This window comes from Trachurus trachurus, assembly GCF_905171665.1.
Source record: "Trachurus trachurus genome assembly, chromosome: 11".
NCBI classification, from domain to species: domain Eukaryota; kingdom Metazoa; phylum Chordata; class Actinopteri; order Carangiformes; family Carangidae; genus Trachurus; species Trachurus trachurus.
In genome coordinates this window covers 27,315,358-27,335,500 of record NC_139904.1, presented here as the reverse complement: position 1 = coordinate 27,335,500, position 20,143 = coordinate 27,315,358, and the positions used below count along the sequence as shown (strand labels likewise).

The 20,143-nt window shown below is 41.3% G+C and overlaps 1 protein-coding gene across 1 annotated transcript; it reads right to left on the bottom strand.

Annotated features, from left to right (window-relative positions):
• Window positions 1–8,391: 8,391 nt before the first annotated feature.
• On the bottom strand, window positions 8,392–19,219 carry glcci1a (glucocorticoid induced 1a). Its single transcript, XM_083981608.1, has 6 exons — window positions 19,089–19,219; window positions 12,601–12,750; window positions 12,027–12,182; window positions 11,729–11,939; window positions 9,076–9,196; window positions 8,392–8,974 (listed from the first exon to the last, which is right to left on the bottom strand). The coding sequence occupies exons 3-6, from the start codon at window positions 12,168–12,170 to the stop codon at window positions 8,671–8,673; spliced, it is 780 nt and encodes a 259-aa protein (XP_083837734.1). The 5' UTR covers window positions 12,171–12,182; window positions 12,601–12,750; window positions 19,089–19,219; the 3' UTR covers window positions 8,392–8,670.
• Between the last annotated feature and the right edge of the window lie 924 nt (window positions 19,220–20,143).

The window sequence follows — 20,143 nt, the reverse complement described above, 5'->3', positions numbered from 1 at the left end:
TTTGATAGTATAGTCAAGAGAGATAGGAAATGGGGAGGCAGAGAGAGGGGGAATGACACACAACAAAGGGCCACCCAAGCCACTTTTACTCTTTGTTTTCCAGGAGAGGCCTACATTTTTTTCTACTAACCTCCATTATCATACTTATCCTTGGCTGTAGGGTACTTTGTAAGTTAGTGCTCATTAGTGTGTAATATTAAACATTGGTCTACCAGTATATTTTCTAAAACTTACCTTCAGTCATTTAAAGCAGATATCAGTGGAATGTTTTTGTTAATATAAGTCCTAAATATTCCTATTTTCCGTCAGCAATCACTTACATGAAGTATTTCAGCCTAAACACGAGTCGCTCCGTCACTCTGCTCTGCTGTAACCCGAGGAGAAAATTTTCCTTGTGGGATACAAGTGTTATCCAATGAGGAGAGAGAACGGCATGAAGGGCTGTGTGTGCAGCCAAGGGATGCGCGTGAATGTGGTGACGTAGCACGAGGACCAATTGATGCCTGACAAGGGCGGGGGCTGCTAACTCATGGTGCGTTCAAAGAAACTCGTACTTTGTGTTTTTCCTTCCTGTGAAGTCATACCAGTTCGATCTGGTACGAGTTCACGGGTCGGAAGTTACGAGTGGCCGTTATAGGGAACTTTCACAGACAACAGGATGGTAAAAACACGAGCTACGGGTTACCTGGAACGCTACCAAGTCGTAGTTGTGACTTGAAGCTGTAACTTACGGTTTCAAAAGCCTGCCTTGAACGCAGCATTAGCCGAAACGGCCGTGAAGCTGATATCTGCTTTAATCTTTGTTTGCCTCAATTCCCTCTTAAAGTTTATTTGTGCACCACAGACTCAACACTGAAACATTATGGACAAATCATTGACTCACTGCAGACTGGTCACCCAGAGAAAGCGCTGCACTGTGCTGCCTCTGTTATAGGAAACAGGATATAAAGGAAACAGGATTAAAGAAAATACAGAGACAATTAATAAACAACTGGAGCTGGAGAAATGCAACACGGTGGTGAAGAGTGGAGTGAAGGAGCAGGGTGTTAGTACTTCAGGCTTGATGAGGCGAGCAGCAGCAGGTGTGTGGGTGATTTGGTGGACACAGGAAATGTAGGGCACCACACCCTAATGAAGACATACACACATTAACAAAGAGAGAGACAAACACAGGCAAGCAAAAAAAAAAAAAAAAAAAAAATACATCAGAAAGAGGAAGACTGCCACATCCAGAGAAACTGAGCTGATACTGAGGAAAATCAATCATTTAAGCAGCGCAGAGCAGAGACAGATGCTGATGCTCAGCTTGCTGCCTGTTGGCAGCTCGTAGAGAAAGGTCATTCCAGCATTTTTACTGCAGTTATATCTCTCACCTCCAGCTCTGTGGAGGTCTGATAGCACCGAGGTGTGCTGTAATTTTTGCAGTTTTCTCATCTTTATCACACTGGCTTGTTTGACACTGTACATGCACATGCACGTGTCCTACACACACGTAGCGGTGTAATCTCATTTTGCATTGCAGCTTCATTTAAATGAACCTTTCTTTAGGTTGCCACCTTCACTCTCTCATTCAGACACACCCCTCCTCAGAGTGACCGGGGGCTAAAACCTACAATAGCCTTTACAGACATGGAATGTACCATCTGTATGCTGGAGAAGAACTGACTCAGTATCCATTGCAATGCTGTTCTGTACTATGGTGAATTATTGTTTTCAGTGGCATTATCAGGAAAGCACAAGCTCTGATATTCAACTCTGGATGCTTTATTGTCATTTAAAGGAAGGTGTGTGATGTATCAGACTTTGAGTTTTGTATTTTGTGACTTTGGTTGTGCCGTAGTTATCAGTGTACCAGGGAATGCTGGGATATGTGTATCATTCATATAATTTTGCCACAAGCTAGGTGCCATGTGCAGTAAAGTGACGTGTTCTGTGAGTTGAAATTGAATTGCAAGAACTGAATTAGAATTGTGATAACTGAATGTGAAAGTGAGTTGAATTCTCAGTGAGGATCAAATTTTATAATCTTACATTTGGTTTCAAGTTTAGTGGAATTCAGTTCCAAACTAATAAATTCAATTTCAAATTATACTATTCAGATTCAGTTTTTCAATAAAATAATTAAAATTAACACAAATTCAAATCATGTGATTCAAATTCAGTTTTATAATGCAGTTATTCAAGTTTAGCAATTCAAATTCAAATATAAATGATTCAAATTCAGTTTCTAGTGGCACATATTTCTGCCCATACAGTATGTCATGGAGCATCACATCTGATGATGAGAAAAGTGAGAAAAGGGCTGATATTTAACAATATTCTAACCCTGAGAATGAAATAACCCCTCATCCATGTGTTATTACTCGGCAGGTGCTCAGAGTAGGAGACACAGGGCTTCAAAACAGTGGAAGAAGCAGCAGCAGCACTTGAGCATTAGAATGTGCTGGAGCTCCATCAGCTGGCTGCAGGCCCCGGCTCACAGTGGGGAGCCTCAGCTGGACAGCTCCACACCACTGGAAGGCAAATCACATCACACCCACCGTCTGAACTGCATATGATAAGGCTTCATTATCATAAGTTCATTTTCTCCTGTTGAAGCGGCTGCTAAAACAAAAGGCCAGTTGATTATTCTTCGTTGATCAGTCAAGGCGCCTGATTTGAAAAAGGTGTGTGTGTGTGTGTGTGTGTGTGTGTGTGTGTGTGTGTGTGTGTGTGTGTGTGTGTGTGTGTGTGTGTGTGTGTGTGTGTGTGTGTGTGTGTGTGTGTGTGTGTGTGTGTGTGTGTGTGTGTGTGTGTGTGTGTATGGGGGTGTGTGTGGGGGGAGGTTCTGTCCAGCCTCCACAATGGACCCACAAGATGGACACACAAAAGAGCTGGATGTGACAGTCTGTCCACTGTGCTGGCTGCATCTCCAGATGATGAGCTGGCCACTGGCTCCTCCATCTTAACAACAAAAGCGTCCATCAGCATTGCGCTTAATATTTGACAGACTTGACACTCAGTTCAAAGACCTGCTGTCACATTGGGGATAAACTGATTTTCAGAGGGGGAATCAAACTTTACTGTAGGCCTACATTCATGTCTCTCTGGTTTCGGTCCCATATGCAACCATGCTGAAGTCAGTTTATTTGCTGTTTTGTTTTGGCAGTTTTTTTGGACAAATGGACATATTCTATGCTTTCTATGATGACGAATTAGCATGACAGGGGATCAGCTGTATAGATGTATTTATAGGCAGCTAGAACCAACTGATGAACATAAGGTGGAGGGTGGGCAGAGGCAGGCCTGAAGTCAACAGGTGAGAGGATTTCAGACATCATTTCACCCCATTGACACCAAGGAGGAGATGCTGATTGTAAAATCACAAAATAGGCAGATTACAGGTCAGCACCGAGTTGTTTTCCTACTACTCCTCTGGATTAAATTAACTGTTTTTTTGTTTTGTTTTTTTACAACAAACGAGGTATCATTTTACCTGAATTAGGTTATTTGACCATAAGGGTACCATAGGGTAAATGCCTAAAAAGGTTTATATGTTCCAGTAATTATAGCTAGTTGCTACCAGTGTATATTATATCTTATCAATTGGACAAAGATTGTTCCAGTGTGCTCCAAAAGCCCTGTAGATTTTGGATTTTTAATGGCTTCCTTGCCTTATTTCAGATGTAGCCTACTGTGTTGCCAACTTTCAAGAAAATCATCAAACTGTTGTGAGGTTTGTGTAAACTACAGCAACAAATGCCACAAAAAAAAAGAAACCGCACATACTACAATCCAAATGGACAAAGTGTGCATAAAGCAGTGTCCTGATTGGCTGGATGATAGGGCTCTGGCTGGTGACAACTCTCACTTACAGTACCTGCTCATTTCCAGGCTTGATTGGTTAGAGTGTGAATTCAGAGAAAGCGCAAGCAAACCTGCTTGACAGCATGGTGGACGTGGTTAATGTCTTCATGCAGCCACATGTGATGCGTGTGTGTTTCAGCAGTGGGAAGCTGATTTGTTATGTTCCTTTATCGCTTTGTCTTAGGGATTAGCATTGTGAATGCAGAAACAGCAGCAGAGCTAAGAAGGCTCCAATACAGCGGATTACAAGAGGCTTTATGCCCTGTAATTTGATTTTAAAAGAGTTTTACCTTTGTTCTGTCTGCCCAGTTTGGATGTGCTGGGAGGTTGAGATTAGCACATAAAACTGAGTTTGTGACAAAGCTGATTAGCAGTTGAAACAGGGCCAACAGGGCCTTCCTTCTTAGAGAAATCTGCATTTTAACATCAAATCTTTACTTTCAAGCCAGGAAATCTTTCTATTGCCTGCTCTAATTTTTATTACAAAATGTAAATGATTTAGTATTTTATATTTTAATGTCGATCATCAGTTCCTACATTTTTACATTTGACACCATTTTGGTTCCACCATAAGGAAACCTAGCTTCAGTTTCAATTTCAACTTTGGTTACATACTGCCATCTGCTGGATGAATAGGCTATACTTCTACCTTTCAGAGTATGCACTGCCCAAAGCCCTCAATGTATTGTGTCCACATGCTTTAAACAGATACATTCTTTATTTTCAAAATATCACTTTTCACAGAATAAAATGCCTCAACTGCAGTACTTTTACAACTTTGCCCTTTCTTGTGTTTCAGCCGATCAACTGAAATGAAGATAGAACCTGTGAGAATGAAGCTCACTCTCTCTCATAAATGGGCTTACATTTATCTAGGCTTGAGCGAAGTAAAAGTAACAACTTGGTCGGAAATTTCACTTACATTTACATTGCATGTCCCTCTATGAACCTAGTAATGAATTATCTTTGCCATGTACCGTAACCATGTTATACTACTCAATAAAATAAAATAATATTTAATTCAGGCTGGTCGGTTCATAGTACGGACAGTGACCACAGTGGTGCTGTGGTGTTACCAGTAATGATGCTCACAGATGCTTCCTCTACTGATGTACACACAAGTGGACAAAACAACCAATATTTTTTTATTGCCATGTGCATATGTGCATGAACTTTGACAATGCAAATTACACAAGGAGTATCATGTAGTGAACACTGACCTGCCAATGATGTACTCATTCTCAGTGCTGGTTTTGTATTGGTCGATGGCTTTAGCAAAGAACTCTTTGCTGATCCAGCTCCCCCAACTCAAAACCAAAGAATGTAAAATGAGATGATCAAGTTAAAGAATGGACCTCATCTGGGAGGACTACACCTTTTTTCTCCTATTATTGCACACATCTAGTTTACCAATGCTGTGTATATGTGGGGCACAGGGAAAGCTATACCTCTTGGTAAAGTGCTGAAATATCTTAAGAAACCACAACACTGCAGTGAGCCTCTTAAAAAGCCACAAATATGCAAAATGTGCATGAAACATCAATACAGGAATTATGCAAGCACACCAGATATCAAAATATATGTGGATTATGTTCTACTCTTGCAGATGAATGTGGTGAATCATTTACACTTGGGCATTGTGATACTCAGCCTGACAGTGTTCTGCACAGTATATATGACATGTTGCTTGGTTGTAGGAACCAAACCTCTACATGTCTTGAAGTTAGTCTCTTATGGCATATCAGATCAAAAGGCTGAGCGATACTTTAGGAATGAATCATCATCTATTTGCGATGCTAAAATCTCATCAAAAGTAATCAATGGAAAGGAAACATTTTAATTGCTGTACCAGTCTAAATCTGGATATGAGCAGAATGCAGACTGAGGGTGAGACTAATACAACCATTCATTTTGTATGTGTAGACCTAATTTGTAACTTGTGCCACACAGTGCAGCTACTTCCACTGTTGTCTGTGGCCAGGTGTGAAACCTGATAGATTTTTTCTACAATATAAACATGGGAAACACTTTACAATAAGGGTCCCTTAATTAACGTTAGTTAGTACATTATTAAGCATTAATTAACTGTTTACAGATATATTAACAATCATTATTATGTATTTCTTAGGATTAGGAATTAATGTTTACTACTCAAAGTTAGTTAATAAATTATTAAATAATAATAAAAGTTGAATAATGTAATTAGTTACATTACATTATTATTAGCATTAATTAACACATTAGTTTATATAATAATGCTTAATAATGCACTAACTAACGTTAATTATGGGACCCTTATTGTAAAGTGTTACCCAAACATGTTTTGACAGAGGATTATCAAAAAAGAAAGCAGTCATCAAACACCAGATTTGTAATCTCCGCTTAATCTTTGCTCCAACATTAACCTGTACAATATTAATTAATGTTTTTGTCACTTGGGGCAAAGTAACCTGAATACACAATATCTGACAGCTAACTACTTACACACCCAGCAGGTGTTAGCATTTATTCTAAGTAAAATAAATAATCTGTGTCCTTTATGCACACTGTTGTTTCCACCAACCCTGGAATAATAATAATAAAAATAAAAAAACACAAGTCTCCTTAGGTGATACATGGTCAACCAGCCTCTCACCAACTGTCTGCCACACTTTCCAGTGAAAGTGGATTCATCAGAGCGTTTGATTGCAAAAGAAATTGTGTGAACGTGTGATAATTCTGTGGTTGTAAATGTGTGATAATTCTTGTGAGTCTCACAATGTACAAAGATTTATAAAATACAGATTGGTGCGGCTTTATTATAACAGTACCAAGAAATGTAGGATAGCCAGCCCCTGTGGTTCCACATTTTTAGTCAAGACTCGTGAATATTTTGGGTTAAGATCGTGTGTGTTTGCTTATAGATGTCTATATCTGAGCCATTTATTATATCTTTTTTTTTTTTATAATTTTAATATGGACCTCAGACACTGACATAAGGTGAGGTATGGTTGATGTGGTTCAACTCTTTTGTTTGTCCAACTCCACCCTTAAATCGCCACATGTATAGAACCAAATGCTTTGAATATATTGTCCTCTGATGATACTGCAGACTTGACCACTTGTCAGCAGCCACACATCGTCATTAAACTTAAATATAAGACTATCAATGTATGACTTCGATGTCAGTGTTCAGTGACCTTCCATCAGCACATGCACAGTCACAGATGCCATCAGTCACAGTACAGTGTGGTCGGTCCATACAGTGTCCCACACCACCAGCTCTGTAACATCTGCAGCTCCTGTTCCAGGCCTAGTCTCAGACTGGGCTTCAAAGAAATGATTTGTCTCTGAATGAAGAAAAAAAACAAAAAAAACATGGGGAAGTGATTGAGAACCGCTCTGCTCTGTCCAGCTGCAGATATCAGAATGACCATTCATTCCAAATTACCTGAGTATAGAATCTGATTGTGAAATACCTGAATCAAGGCCAAAACAGACAATGTGCAACCCATTTGTGGCCATTTTCTACTTTTCAGGCTTTGCCCAAATTATTTGCTCTTCTTATGTTTTTGCACAGGGATTGATAATGTGACCTGGATTGAGTAAATGAACATAAAGGTAAAATTAGAGTAAAATTGTTTTCATGTTGTACAGTAGAAACACAGCAATACACAGTTCTGTACTTTTTTTCCCCCCAAGAAACCACTGTGTGTGCAGAAAATTATTATCATTAGATATTTTTCTGTAATTAATTAATCAAAATTAACACATTACACAAGTGCACACCTTTGTCTAACACATTAATTAATTACAGAGAAATAACATAACAAAAAATAACCACAAAATTAATTGCACTCTACGAAGCCACATCTCCATGTTCTTGTTTCCTCTCTGTAAATACTCTCACTCAGGTCTGTGATGACAATGCAATGAAATATTGATTCGCTTTTCAATAGAGTGGGGTCACCGACACCCTCCTGCCACTACAGTCCCAAACATGGAGTCAGTAGCTCATCTTGTGTTTCCAACAGGACTGACTCATGCAGTTCCTGTGGCTGACATATTAGGAAAAAAAGAAAAAGAAAAGAAAAGGCAAATTCTGTATGTTATGTTCTTGGTGCAGGGAAAACTGTAGATTCAACCGATAACTTGAAACATGAAACACCGGTAAAGCAGGACGACAGCATGAAGCAGAGATTGTGCAGGGACAGGTGCACCGACGGAACCTCGGTGCCACACACCTTCTGTTCACACCTGTACATTTATTATTTGGTGCACTATTTACCTATATTGATATGCAATTGATTTAGATTAATTAATCACAAAGCATGTAATTAATTAGCTTTATCGTCTTAATAACTTGATAGTTCTACCACGCACACGTGCACACACACAAGCACGCACTCACACACGCACACACACACAGGGAGAGAGCTTATTCATACTGTGATTGTTGAAACAGAAAACAACACATAACTTAATCTGAAATATACTACACGGTCAACCTCCCCCCCACCCCCAACCCCCAACCCACCATCCATTCAAGTGCTCCATTCCTTCCATTACTCCCTCAAACACCTGCATATTATGAAAACCTTCTTTATCAACAACAGCTCAGATATGATGCAGGACAGGATGTGGCAAAGTCTTTGTGGTGTGGTTTTAAGCGGGACATTGTTGCTACGTCATGCAGAGATAGAAGGGAATGGAAGGGGGGGGTCGTCACGGAGAGTCGGAGACCCCCCCCCTTTGCAGAGCAGAGGAAGGTGTTGGTGGGACAGTCAGTGGTGGTTGGTGGTTGATAGCATGGATCCCGAAGCCAGAGGCCAGCTCTGCTCAGGTCTAGCTGTCTGTCTGGAGGTCTGCAGTCTCTGAGGGCAGGTCGGGCTCCTCCGGGGGCTCATCTGTACTGGTGCTCGTGGAGACCTGAGAGGGGGTGCAGTAGATCAGCGTGGCCCCCTGGGGCTCTGAACCCGTGCCGGCCTCTGCATTGTCCTCATCCTCTTCAGGCTCTGAGGATGGAATGAGGTGCAGTGGGCCAGGGAGTTTGACGGGGCAGAAAGCTGAACCTGTTGGAATGAAGTTGACTTTGTTCTTGTCCGGGCAGGAGAAGAGGGGAACCGAAGCTGATGTGGACTGCCTGGAGCTGCAGAGAAACAGGTAATGCAAAAAGCAACAGGTTCAGGATCACACAGAGCTTAGGCAGCAGGGAGATATTTAAACACAACACATGTAACCAGCCTATACCTCATCTCCTCAAAAGCTTTAATCTTCTCACAGCCCTCTGGTGGCTCTCGCTTGAACATGTAGCTGTTGTTGGGTTTGGGGGAGGAGGCGAACTTGGGCAGTGGTGAGCTGCTTCCACTGTCTGTGGACAGAGAGACAGAGTTGACTTAGGTGTCAGTCATTAACAACAGCAGTAAGTGTTTCTGGAGCATGTCTGATTTTGAGTATGTGACACGGTGCCCATCTACTCCATTTAGCAAAGAAGGATTTCAGAAAGTTATCTAGACCCTGGACAGGAGGTACCAGCTACCCCCATGAGCCAATTGCCCTCAAGTCACTATCCCTGAGTTTTACAGCAAAGGCAAGGCAATTTGTAAAGCCCATTTTTACAAACGGTTTGTCTCAAAGTGGTTTACATGGCATCGTAACAACATCCTCTGCCCTTAGACCCTCACATCGACTGGGGAAAAATGCCACAGAAAACCCTTTTAACAGGGAAAAATTGGAGAAACCTCAGGGTGAGCAACAGAGGAGGGAACCCTCACCCAGGACAGGCAAACACTTTAGAAAGGTGGTTTCTGATGGTTTGTTTTTTTGATTTTTTGGTTGGATACTTTCCTGTTGCTTTATATTGTCCTGTTACAGCTTGTTTTGTTTTTTTTAGTCTTTTTGGTGTGTTTCTGTCCTCCCTTATGTTTGTGATCTTGATGGGTTGCATGTTACTGCCATCTGATTATTTGTGTCATTTTTTCTTAAAATGAAAAAAAAAGAATGAAAAGAGAAAAGAAAGAAAGAAAGAAAGAAAGAAAGAAAGAAAGAAAGAAAGAAAGAAAGAAAGAAAGAAAGAAAGAAAGAAAAAGGTCCCCGCTGGGGGGGGGGGGGGCAACTATGGTAGGTTAGATAAAGAGACAGACAGACAGACATTTCCACAACAATGAAATGGAGGTCATCCTTTGCAGTGCAGAGAAATAAAGGCAGATAGACCCTGAAACAAAGCTACAATACCTAGATAAGTAACAATAACAACAAAACATAATTGAAATAAAATTAAATTCATTCATTTTGGCATTCACAACATTGCACATCTGAAAAACAAACTGAAAAAAGAAAACAGCCTTATTGCATCACATTATTCAGTGCAATTGCTGCTTTTTGAATAAAAAAACTGTCTTTGTTTTTATTGTCCTGTATCTTCTGTCTGAGGGCAAAAACTGAAACAGACAGGACCCACTGAGTTGTTCTGGGGTAGGGAGAGGGCAGCTGATGACTTTCTGGGTAGTGGTGATAACCCTCTGGATCGTTACAGTGAGTTGAGACACGCTGGTGAGATGAGAAACCTACAGTAGGAGGGTTTATTAGGTCAGGGCAGTGGCAGCTGGTCAATAGAGGGCGCTCGGGCACTAATGACAATGCAGCAGGTAACATCTCACATCAGCAAGGTCGGACTAAACTTAATCAAATGTTATGCTCCTCCACTGAACTCACTATAAACCAGCGCAGCACTGTTCAGATCACTAGAAGCACCACATGTGGTGACTTATCAGTCCCACTCAAGAAAAGTACATTTGGCCAGTTATCATTCTCTGTTAAAGCAATACATAATTGGAACTCACTTCCCACCCATATCAAAGATACACATACTCCACTTTTACAGCCGAGTTAAAAACATGGCTTGCCGACAACTACACCTGCACACATTAACATATGGCTGTGTGTTATTTGCGTCATAATCATGGATGCTGCCTGTCTACAGTACATGATGTCTGTCCGCACTCCTGAATGTGATTGTATGTGCTGATGTGTGATTATATTTTATGTGCTGCTTTTGTATGTTCTGATTGTGTTGTCTCTGCATGATTGTATTGATGTTTCACTGTTCTCTCTTGAATAACGTTTAAGTGTTCCCTTTATTTTTTTGAGCAGTGTAGTTAACATTAATCACCGCTGTAGGTGACATCATACACATGCCTTTTAATAACCATATTTTTGTATTAAAGGTATAATATCTAGGAATTACCCCCATCTAGCGGTGCGGTTGCATATCGAAACGTATTCTTGATGTTGCATTCACGTGAAATCGGGCAGACGTCAGACAGACAACAGACGCTGCATGTAACAGGATAAACAAGCGTCTATGTAAACAAGTGGTCCGCCAGCACGAGGCAAAACAATACAGGCGTGACAATATGTTGTCATGGTGATGTCGTATTGTTTACCTGACCCACTTTTTATCGTCTTTCTCTGGTGGAGTAAAATGACATCCGGTTGGTTTGTCGACGGCCGTCTGCCTGACTGCACCTGAATGCAACATCAGTGCCTCCGTCCTTCCTCACACTACACAGTGGTGACAGTTTTAACAGGCGCTACCTGGAAAACTTTCTCCCCGAGCCGACAGCTCCGCTGAGTTTCCGTGGTTACCTACGGTCACGCTGCCACTCAACGTAAAAAATGGCGATGCAACATGGCCGCCTCGGTTCGGTGCGTCACCCACTTACGTATTTGTAACGACTTGTAACAACTCATTCTAAGGTACGAGAAAGCTTTCATTTGTATGCGGGTGTGATTCCACTTCAGTGAAATCCGTATTTATGAAAGCAATATTTGATTTTTGCTAATAAAAAGTCAAATAAGTTACACACTGGGGCTTTAAGGGTCAGCGGATACCCTGCTTTACCTTTATCACGGTCATACAGTAGATCTTCTGTGGAGTAGGGACTGCCATCATGTGATCCTGGTGGACAAGCTGGTGAGGGGCAAGGTGACAGACTGGAGCAGCTGCTGGACCGGCCAGGGGCTGAGGGTGTCTGGGTGTCCATGCTGCGGGTGCTGCTGCTGCGCTGTTGGGGAGGGAAGGGTGCTCGCCGCCCATCAGGAACTTCCAGGGACTGTGTCAGAAAAAGGAGACAGAGATGAATATTGTTTAGAAGCAGTCCAGGAGATGGACTGAAAATTGTGGATCGACAGAACCTTACCTTCAGCTCCTCCTTCTCTCCGTTGTCTTTGATGAAGACCTTCTCCAGCTCATGGTTGATGCCCTCCATGCTACTGGGCACCCGCGAGATAGAGGGTTTTGGCACCGTAATGTTGGACAGCGGCATTTGTGCCGACTTCGACATGGAAAAGGGTTGCTGCGTAAACACACACACAGAACCACAGGACTGCATTTATATAGAGTTTTGGAGCATGTAGCAAATTATCTTCTACAGGATTCAGACTGGTCCTCTGTGCTCCTCTTATTGGACCTGAGTGTAGCTCTGGATACCATAAATCACAGTATTCTCCTAGACCAGGGGTCGGCAACCTTTGTGACATGGAATGCCGGTTTGAAATTTTCTTGTCAATAAGTGTGCCACTACAATAAAACAATGTGACACAAACAAAGTTGATATCTCTGGCTTGGCCCTGACCTTGATTCAATGCTATTAATGACAGAACACAGTGCATCTCTAACACACAGGCTAATCTTATTCTGCTGGTAAGCATGGAATATATTCATGGGACTGAATAAATAATTAATCTGAGCCTGGTCTGATCCTCCGCACCTACCTTAATGTTGCTGGCTGTGGAGGTGTGGTTAGTGGTGCTGGTGAGGGAGGCGTGGGTGATGGTGTTCTACTGGAGGGAAGACACTCAGTCTTCGGTGTGGTGCCCTCCTGATTCAGTGTGTTGGAGCTGCTGCTGATGCTGTGCAATGTGCTAGAGGAGCAGACAGAAAACATGACACAGGGAAGTGGACCAGGGGTCTCATTTATAAAACTGTGCGTAGGATCCAAAAGCCAAAGTTTGCGTGCGCCAAAACATATTCAGATTTACAAAACCCTGGGTATGCACACTTGTAAGCAAACTTTCCTTTATAAATCACAAGTGTGTACAGATGAATCGGCTTCACGTCCTGTCCTGTACACACCCTTTGTTAACCATAATGGTCAATGCAAATCACGTCATGAATATGATCTGCATATTAATGAGCCTGGACCAATACAAACGGGAAGAAAAGAGCCACTCCAAGCCATATATATATATACTGACTTTGTATCTATGCTCCGAGCGAGGTGAAATTCACTGGAATTGCTTGAAATATATATTGAACGACTGTCACTCTAACGACTGTCGTTGGCACATGGAGCACAAAGGGTTAGTGACATCATCGGTCTTGTGAACACCCTCACAGAGGTTACCTGGATCTCCACACCAGATATAAATATTAAATAATATATAATAGTTGGACCAGTCCCAGCCTGGTCAGATTGCGTACATACATGAACTGATGAAGCCTCTTGGATGAGAGGTGAAACGTCTTCCTAGACAAATAACCAAGTCCAGTTGCATTCGATTTAAATTTCCTTGATATATCGAACAAAAAGTAATTAGATTTCAGTATAAACTTGGTCAACATCATAAGCAATTCAGCAGGGAGAACATCTTTTCTGGGTTCCAAATAAAAGTCCATAGCCTCTAATCCAGCCTCATGCGGGATGTTGTATAGGGCTTCAACATCAAAGGTAACCAAGAAGGAGTTGTGAAGCATAGAGATGTTGGTCAAAAGGTTTAAGACATCCCTGGTGTCTGCCACATATGATGGTAAAGTCTTTACAATGTCATTAACAAAGAAGTCCACAAATTGGCTTAGTGAGTTCTTACTTGCTACAATTGGTCTGCCAGACAGATTCAATAATTGCTAGTGTATTTTAGGCAATAAGTCATCGGGTGTCGTATTTGCAAAGATTCAAATAGTTTTTTAGTAATCCACTGGTACTCCGGGGCTCTGTTCAAGATAGAGTCCCTCTCCTCTAGAAAGGTTTCCACTGGATTATGTGGTAACTGTCTGTAAAATGAAGCATCTCCAAGCCTCGGTTATATAGCCTAGTCCTTCTATCACAATTTTCAAATTATTTTGTAGTTCATTTAGGGCCTTTCTTTAAAAAAAAACTGATGTTGTACTTCTTGACATTATTTTTTGATTTTACAACAGTTTCGATATCTCTTTCTGCTAATTTGCTAAATGTGGTCAGAGTGGGGTTCGGTCCACCAGGGGGGAGGAAAGTGGATTTTTTCTTAAATTTGCTCAAAGAGTCAGAGGCTCCCACAGTGACATTCGCTTTGTTATGAAAAAAGTGTCTCAAATAAAGTTGTCTAAAGAATTTATAAGAATCAACTTTCAATTTGAATGCATTAACTTTATTAGTGGGAACAAAAAGAACAGTAGTATGTGGGGTGGTGAGAGAATAATGTTGATTACCGAAAGTTCTGTTCCGAGTCTGTGGCTGTGCAGAGAGAGAACTCACTGTACCTGAACCTTTAAGCCAATTTGTGGACTCCTTTGTTAATGACATTGTAAAGACTTTACCATCCATCATATGTGGCAGACACCAGGGATGTCTTAAACCTTTTGACCAACATCTCTATGCTTCACAACTCATTCTTGGTTACCTTTTATGTTGAAGCCCTATAAACCAACATACTGCATGGGGGTGGATTAGAGGCTATGGACTTTTATTTGGAACCCAGAAAAGATGTTTTCCAGTCCCTGCTGAATTGTTTATGATGTTGACCAAGTTTATACTGAAATCTAATTACTTTATGTTCGATAAAAAAATATTTTTTGCAGTCTCAAGGCACCAGCATGGGGTCCCCCTTTGCCCTCAACTATGCAAACCTGTACATGGGATTGTGGGAGGAAAGGCATAACAACCCGTTTGCTGATAAAATGCTGTTCTTTCGCGGATTTATTGATGACATCGTTATGGGATTCACAGGTAATGAGGATGAGGCATTCAATGATTATATGAATGAAACTTATCCTAACTTAAAATTCACTATGGAATACAGTACTAGATCTACTCATCTCAGTCCAGAAGAACAGGGGTTTGGATACATCTATCTATCGTAAAAGCACAGACAGAAATACTATTTTACATGCTGAAAGCTTCCACCCTCACCACCTCATCAACAACATCCCTTACAGGCAATTGATTAGGTTGAGAAGAATTTGTAGCAATGGCGAGGACTATCACGCAAAGGCACAAGAAATGGCTGAAGGATTTCAACAAAGGGGATATGACAAATCCCTTATTGACAGTGCTATGGCAAAAGCCAACAGAAGAGATAGAGAAGAATTATTAAACCCAAACTCTCCAACCACACAGCATGATGAAAATAGCACAACAACCCTATGTTTCTGAGTATTCCACAGTATCTCGGCAAGTCAAACAGATCATCACCAAACACTGGAAATTACTGGAATGTGACCCCAGCTTGAACCAGCTATCCTCGTCCAGACCTCGTTTTTGTTTTAAGAGAGGTAGAAACGTAAGGGACATCGTGGTCAGTCCAACACTGAACCCACACAAACTAATTGGCTGTCCCAGCAGATTTATGGAAACTATAGATGTGGTAAATGTGCACATTGTGGCAACGCATTTGATACCAAATCATTTAATCATCCCCACTCAGGAAAGAAATATAAATTAAAATAATTTATTAACTGCCTTTCCACCCATGTTGTTTATGTGTTGATTTGCCCCTCTGGTCTTATGTATGTTGGACAAACGAAACGTAACTTAAAATTGCGTATTGCAGAACACAAAGCGGCCATCAGAAACAACAACCTGGATTACGCCATCGCCAAACATTATCAAGACAAAAACCATGGCTCTGCTGTCTCCCTCAGGTTCATTGGGATTGAAAAAATAAATCCTAATCCCAGAGGAGGGAATATCATAAAACAACTGCTGAGACGAGAGGCCTTCTGTTCTGGATCAACGGACTCTCCACCATTGAGCCTTTCGGTATGAATGACTCACAGGACCTGAGTTGTTTTCTCTAAACTTGGTTGTTGTGACAACTGTTTTGTTGTTCGAGGGTGTTCTGCTAAAGGTTCAGAGGCTGTAATCTGGATATAGCCTGAGCCTACTAATTTTATGTGATGCTTATGCTTATGTGATTTTTTTTTTAAAGTGATGAAAAAAGTGATCAATAACAAATTAAACTGTGGTTTGACAAATTCAAACACATTTATTAGCCTAATGCTTTTGTGTAAAGGAGCCATGGTAGCCTAAGACCATGTGTAAGATCATTTAAAGGCGCTCAGGCAGGCGATTTTGAAGTAATCTAAAAGTGATCCAGAAAGTATTCAGAATACATTACTTTACTTGAGTAATCCAAATACATTACAGATTACATTTTAGGACATGTAATCGGTAATCTGTAGGGGAATACATTTTAAAAGTAACCCTCCCAACACTGGTGGAGGGTGTATTGCTTCTATTTTATTTGAGTGTTGCTATAGCCTACTGTTCATGTCACACAGAACAAGTTTTAAACTTTATTGCCATTTATGTTTTGGGTCATGTGACCAGAAGGTATGAACACACCCAGCAACGCCAGAGGGAACCTGACGACGCTACAAGTGAAACACATTGTTCACAATAAATTGTATCAGCATAGAGTCTTATCAGTGTGTGGTGGTCGTTCTTCTCAATCTATTTTATGTACTCCTGCTGCCCACCTGCACCTGAGGAACTGTGGCTGTGCAGGGAGATTCGTCTCACTTCAGTGTAATAGTTAGGCTATTGTTTGTATCTGTTGAATAACACAGATGATAAGGAGCTAAATCGCAATATTGATCAAAATAATCACAAATAGATCAATTTCTGAAATGGTTCAGCCATACCTTCATCTTCTCAGACTGATACTTTAACTCAAAGACAGGGTAAAGGGATTTCATCATATATCAACAAAGCAGACAGCAAAATACTGATACACAACCTTATCCAGTAGGATGATCCTCTACTAAAACACCAGTGCATATTCTCAAAACACTATTTGGATTTAACCAACCACATATTGAAAGTCTAAATAGTCTGAACTTAGAAATATAGCCTAACAGTTCCAGGATATTAGCTAACCATAACACATTTGAGTCAGATCTGGATTCTGAACTTGGACAATGTGGACAATTGCTCCCCATCTCCTTGACTAAAGACTCAACGTTTTAATGTGTGCACTACCTTAACATTACTGTTATTTGCTGACACCAAACCTGTGAAGGTGGAGCAATCAAGTTTTCCTGTTCAACATGCTAACCCTAACATGTACTAAACAGAAAAATAGTTCTGAGTCATCCTCTCACAGTCTCACCAAAGTTGCAAACGCTGAAACCACTATATATATAATATGGGTAATATGCAGGGCCCTGAGCATCAAACTCCTGACCCTGCCATCTGCTTCCTTAGCATTTATAAATCCTGATCAATCAGACCAGGCCTTTTGTGGATCTGCTATTGTAGTGCATGCACCTGGAGCTTGAATGCTCACATTTTTTTTCTCCGTTTAGCAGAGATGTAAAAAGTGGTTATGTGACCATGGTCCGTTCAACCAGTCTGTCCATTTTCCTCAGACCCCTCGCTTCAACTCAGACCTGCTGCTCCACTTTAAGTGAAACCTCCATGAACTGTTGTGAGTGAAAATCTATGAGATAGGCAGTGTGAGGATCAGTCACTGTCTCTCTGTCTAACACCAACTCAGTTAAAGAGATCACACTTCTCCTCATTCTGATGCTTTAACATTAACTGAAGCTCATCACCTGGAGCTGTGTAATTATGCTGCCACATGATTGTCTAATTGGATAATTAGGCTACATGAACAAGCATGTGTTCATACATTAAACACATTCAATAAATGTCAGTGACAAACTATAATCTGTCAAATCATATTCTAGACAATATTTAGACTCTTTAACACAAATACAGAGATCGTAGTATAGTCATGACACATGCTGCGTATTTGCTTAAAAACACCAAAGCTGAGTCAAATATATTGTATATTTTCATTCGTTCATGTTTGCAAAATAGTGTTTTTACATGCACGTAGATGCAGATACTGCTCTGCTGGCCCAGAGGGCTCTGTTTATATCCCACAGACCGCTAGGCCTCAGTGTTGCTATAGGAGCCATGGTCCTACCAGCTGATACCGAATTACATCCACTCTCAATGATGCTATACGACCTCACAGTAAAGCAATTCAGAACAAGCTCTTCGTGCTCACAGAATATGCCTAAAAATCCGACAAATTATCCATGACATGTAGATTAGCGAGCCATTTTCATCTTCGACAAAGTAGCTGTATCATCACTACACAGGCAACCATATCCTGACGTGTTTTCGCAATGGTAATAATATAATAACACTCGTTTTAGCTAATGTTAAATTACAACGTTAAAACGCCATGGCAATATGCGAATAACACTCTGAAATGATGTGCGTTTAAATTATTTTTGATATTCACATTGAAATCGGAAGACTGGCTATGAGACCGATAGTGAAAACATGTATTCATATTCGTATTTACCCTCTAAGCTTGACGCGTCAGCCATCAAATCCCTGGTGTATGAGCCTACGTTAGAAAGCTAGACAACTAGCCTAGCATATAGCCTGGTTACCTATGCCCCGATATGGGAGGTTCAAGTGAAGCTACGTTACAGAGACAACGGTAACGTTACGCTAAGGTGAATTAGCATTTAAAAACTTAACAATAATAGCTCGTCGGGCTTGGTGATGGATTTGTATAGCCTTAAACACAGCCTCCTGTCATCTGTCTTAATAATGACATTCCGCTTTATAATTCGGGTTGCATCTTGTTCACAAAACTGTGTTCGATTGAGCAGAAACGTGATATTTCTTGCAGCTTTGACTGTTATTATGACTAGCTTCCCGCACCAAAACACAACATGACGCCTGATACCAACAGACGGAACACAGACTGAAGTTGACCTTTTCATTAAGTCTAATGTGGTAAAGTCGACAATACTCCAAGCCGAACAGAAGAATAGCATGTGACTTTTTGGAAATTGGTGGTTTCAATTTTTTAATTCTTGTATCGCCTTAATTAATCTTCGGAACCAGTTAATCTGGCTCTTTTTTTAAACTAGTTCCGCGACATACTGAACAGGCACGACCCTTAGCATAGCACCAAGCTATCTGACCGATGACGGGTACATTAGAGATGAACTTCAACCACTTCAGTGATGTTGTTACCTTTGGAGGACGGGGAGCCTTCCAGGTGGACTTTCGCTGCCCGGCGGGGACGGTCTCTGCCCGGGAGGCCAGGCTTCCGTCGACTCGTTGCAGCGTGAACTCAGGTTGGCGGAACTGAAGCTATGGTTCTGCGTTGGTCCTGTGTTGCTCCCGGCTGCTGAGGAGGAGGAGGAGGAGGAGGAGGAGGAGGAGGAGGAGGAGGGAGCCGAGCGGGTTGGGCTGTGATGGTTTCCACGCACAAGCTGGTACCGTATATCGTGGGTTGACTAGGCTGTGGTGGTGTGGACACGTTAATGGGGGAGCGGCTGTGTTTTCCTCCAGCTGTTGGGACGGACCGGCTGCTGCTTCATTGCTGACATGACCTGCCGCCGTCACTTGATGAATAAAAACATGACAGGTAAAATAAATGTTCCTGGAATATTTCATGGTCTACATTTATACAGTTGTTTCACGGTGCACGAGACTTATTTGAAAAGAAAAAAAAAGTTTTTCCCATAACCGTTTCCAAGCAGTTCAACACAGGAGGTTGGCATCTGGAGGGGTCCCGGACCAAACTATGGAACAGTTTGAATGTGGGGTTAAAATAATGTCCAAACATCTTCCAGTTCAAAAAGAAGTAGCCTACAAAGAAATGATTTGCAATATACAGGAATGAGGGTGTTTGACAACCACAAGGTGCTTATTATTATTTATTTGGGTATTAACCCACTTAGTTTTGTCACTCTATTGGTGTTAGGCCTACCTTCAGTTTGTCTTTGTAATGTAAGACTATATGAGATATCAGTGTTTCCGCCAGGATTTTTTTAAAGAGTGGCGGCGAGGGTGGTCTGATCGACGGGGGGGGGGGGGGGGTGTTGCGCGCGACACCGGATCGTCGACTAGTCGCTGATGACATCATTCATATTTTTCCCATCATAACTAAAATCCCAGGAGGAGGGAAATGCTCTGCAACAATCTGTATTCACTGACTGACAGCTCACGCACAGAAATGACGCCACAGAACAGCAGCTTTATAAACAACAAACTGTAAATCAGTTTGTTTTTTGTAACATATA

Coding starts and splice junctions, on each gene's coding strand:
- glcci1a (XM_083981608.1), bottom strand. CDS start 12,170: ATGTCGAAGTCGGCACAAATGCCGCTGTCCAACATTACGGTGCCAAAA. Junction 11,940..12,026: donor GAGAGAAGGAGGAGCTGAAG/GTAAGGTTCTGT, acceptor TTTCTGACACAG/TCCCTGGAAGTTCCTGATGG. Junction 9,197..11,728: donor ACTGTATGACCGTGATAAAG/GTAAAGCAGGGT, acceptor CTCTGTCCACAG/ACAGTGGAAGCAGCTCACCA.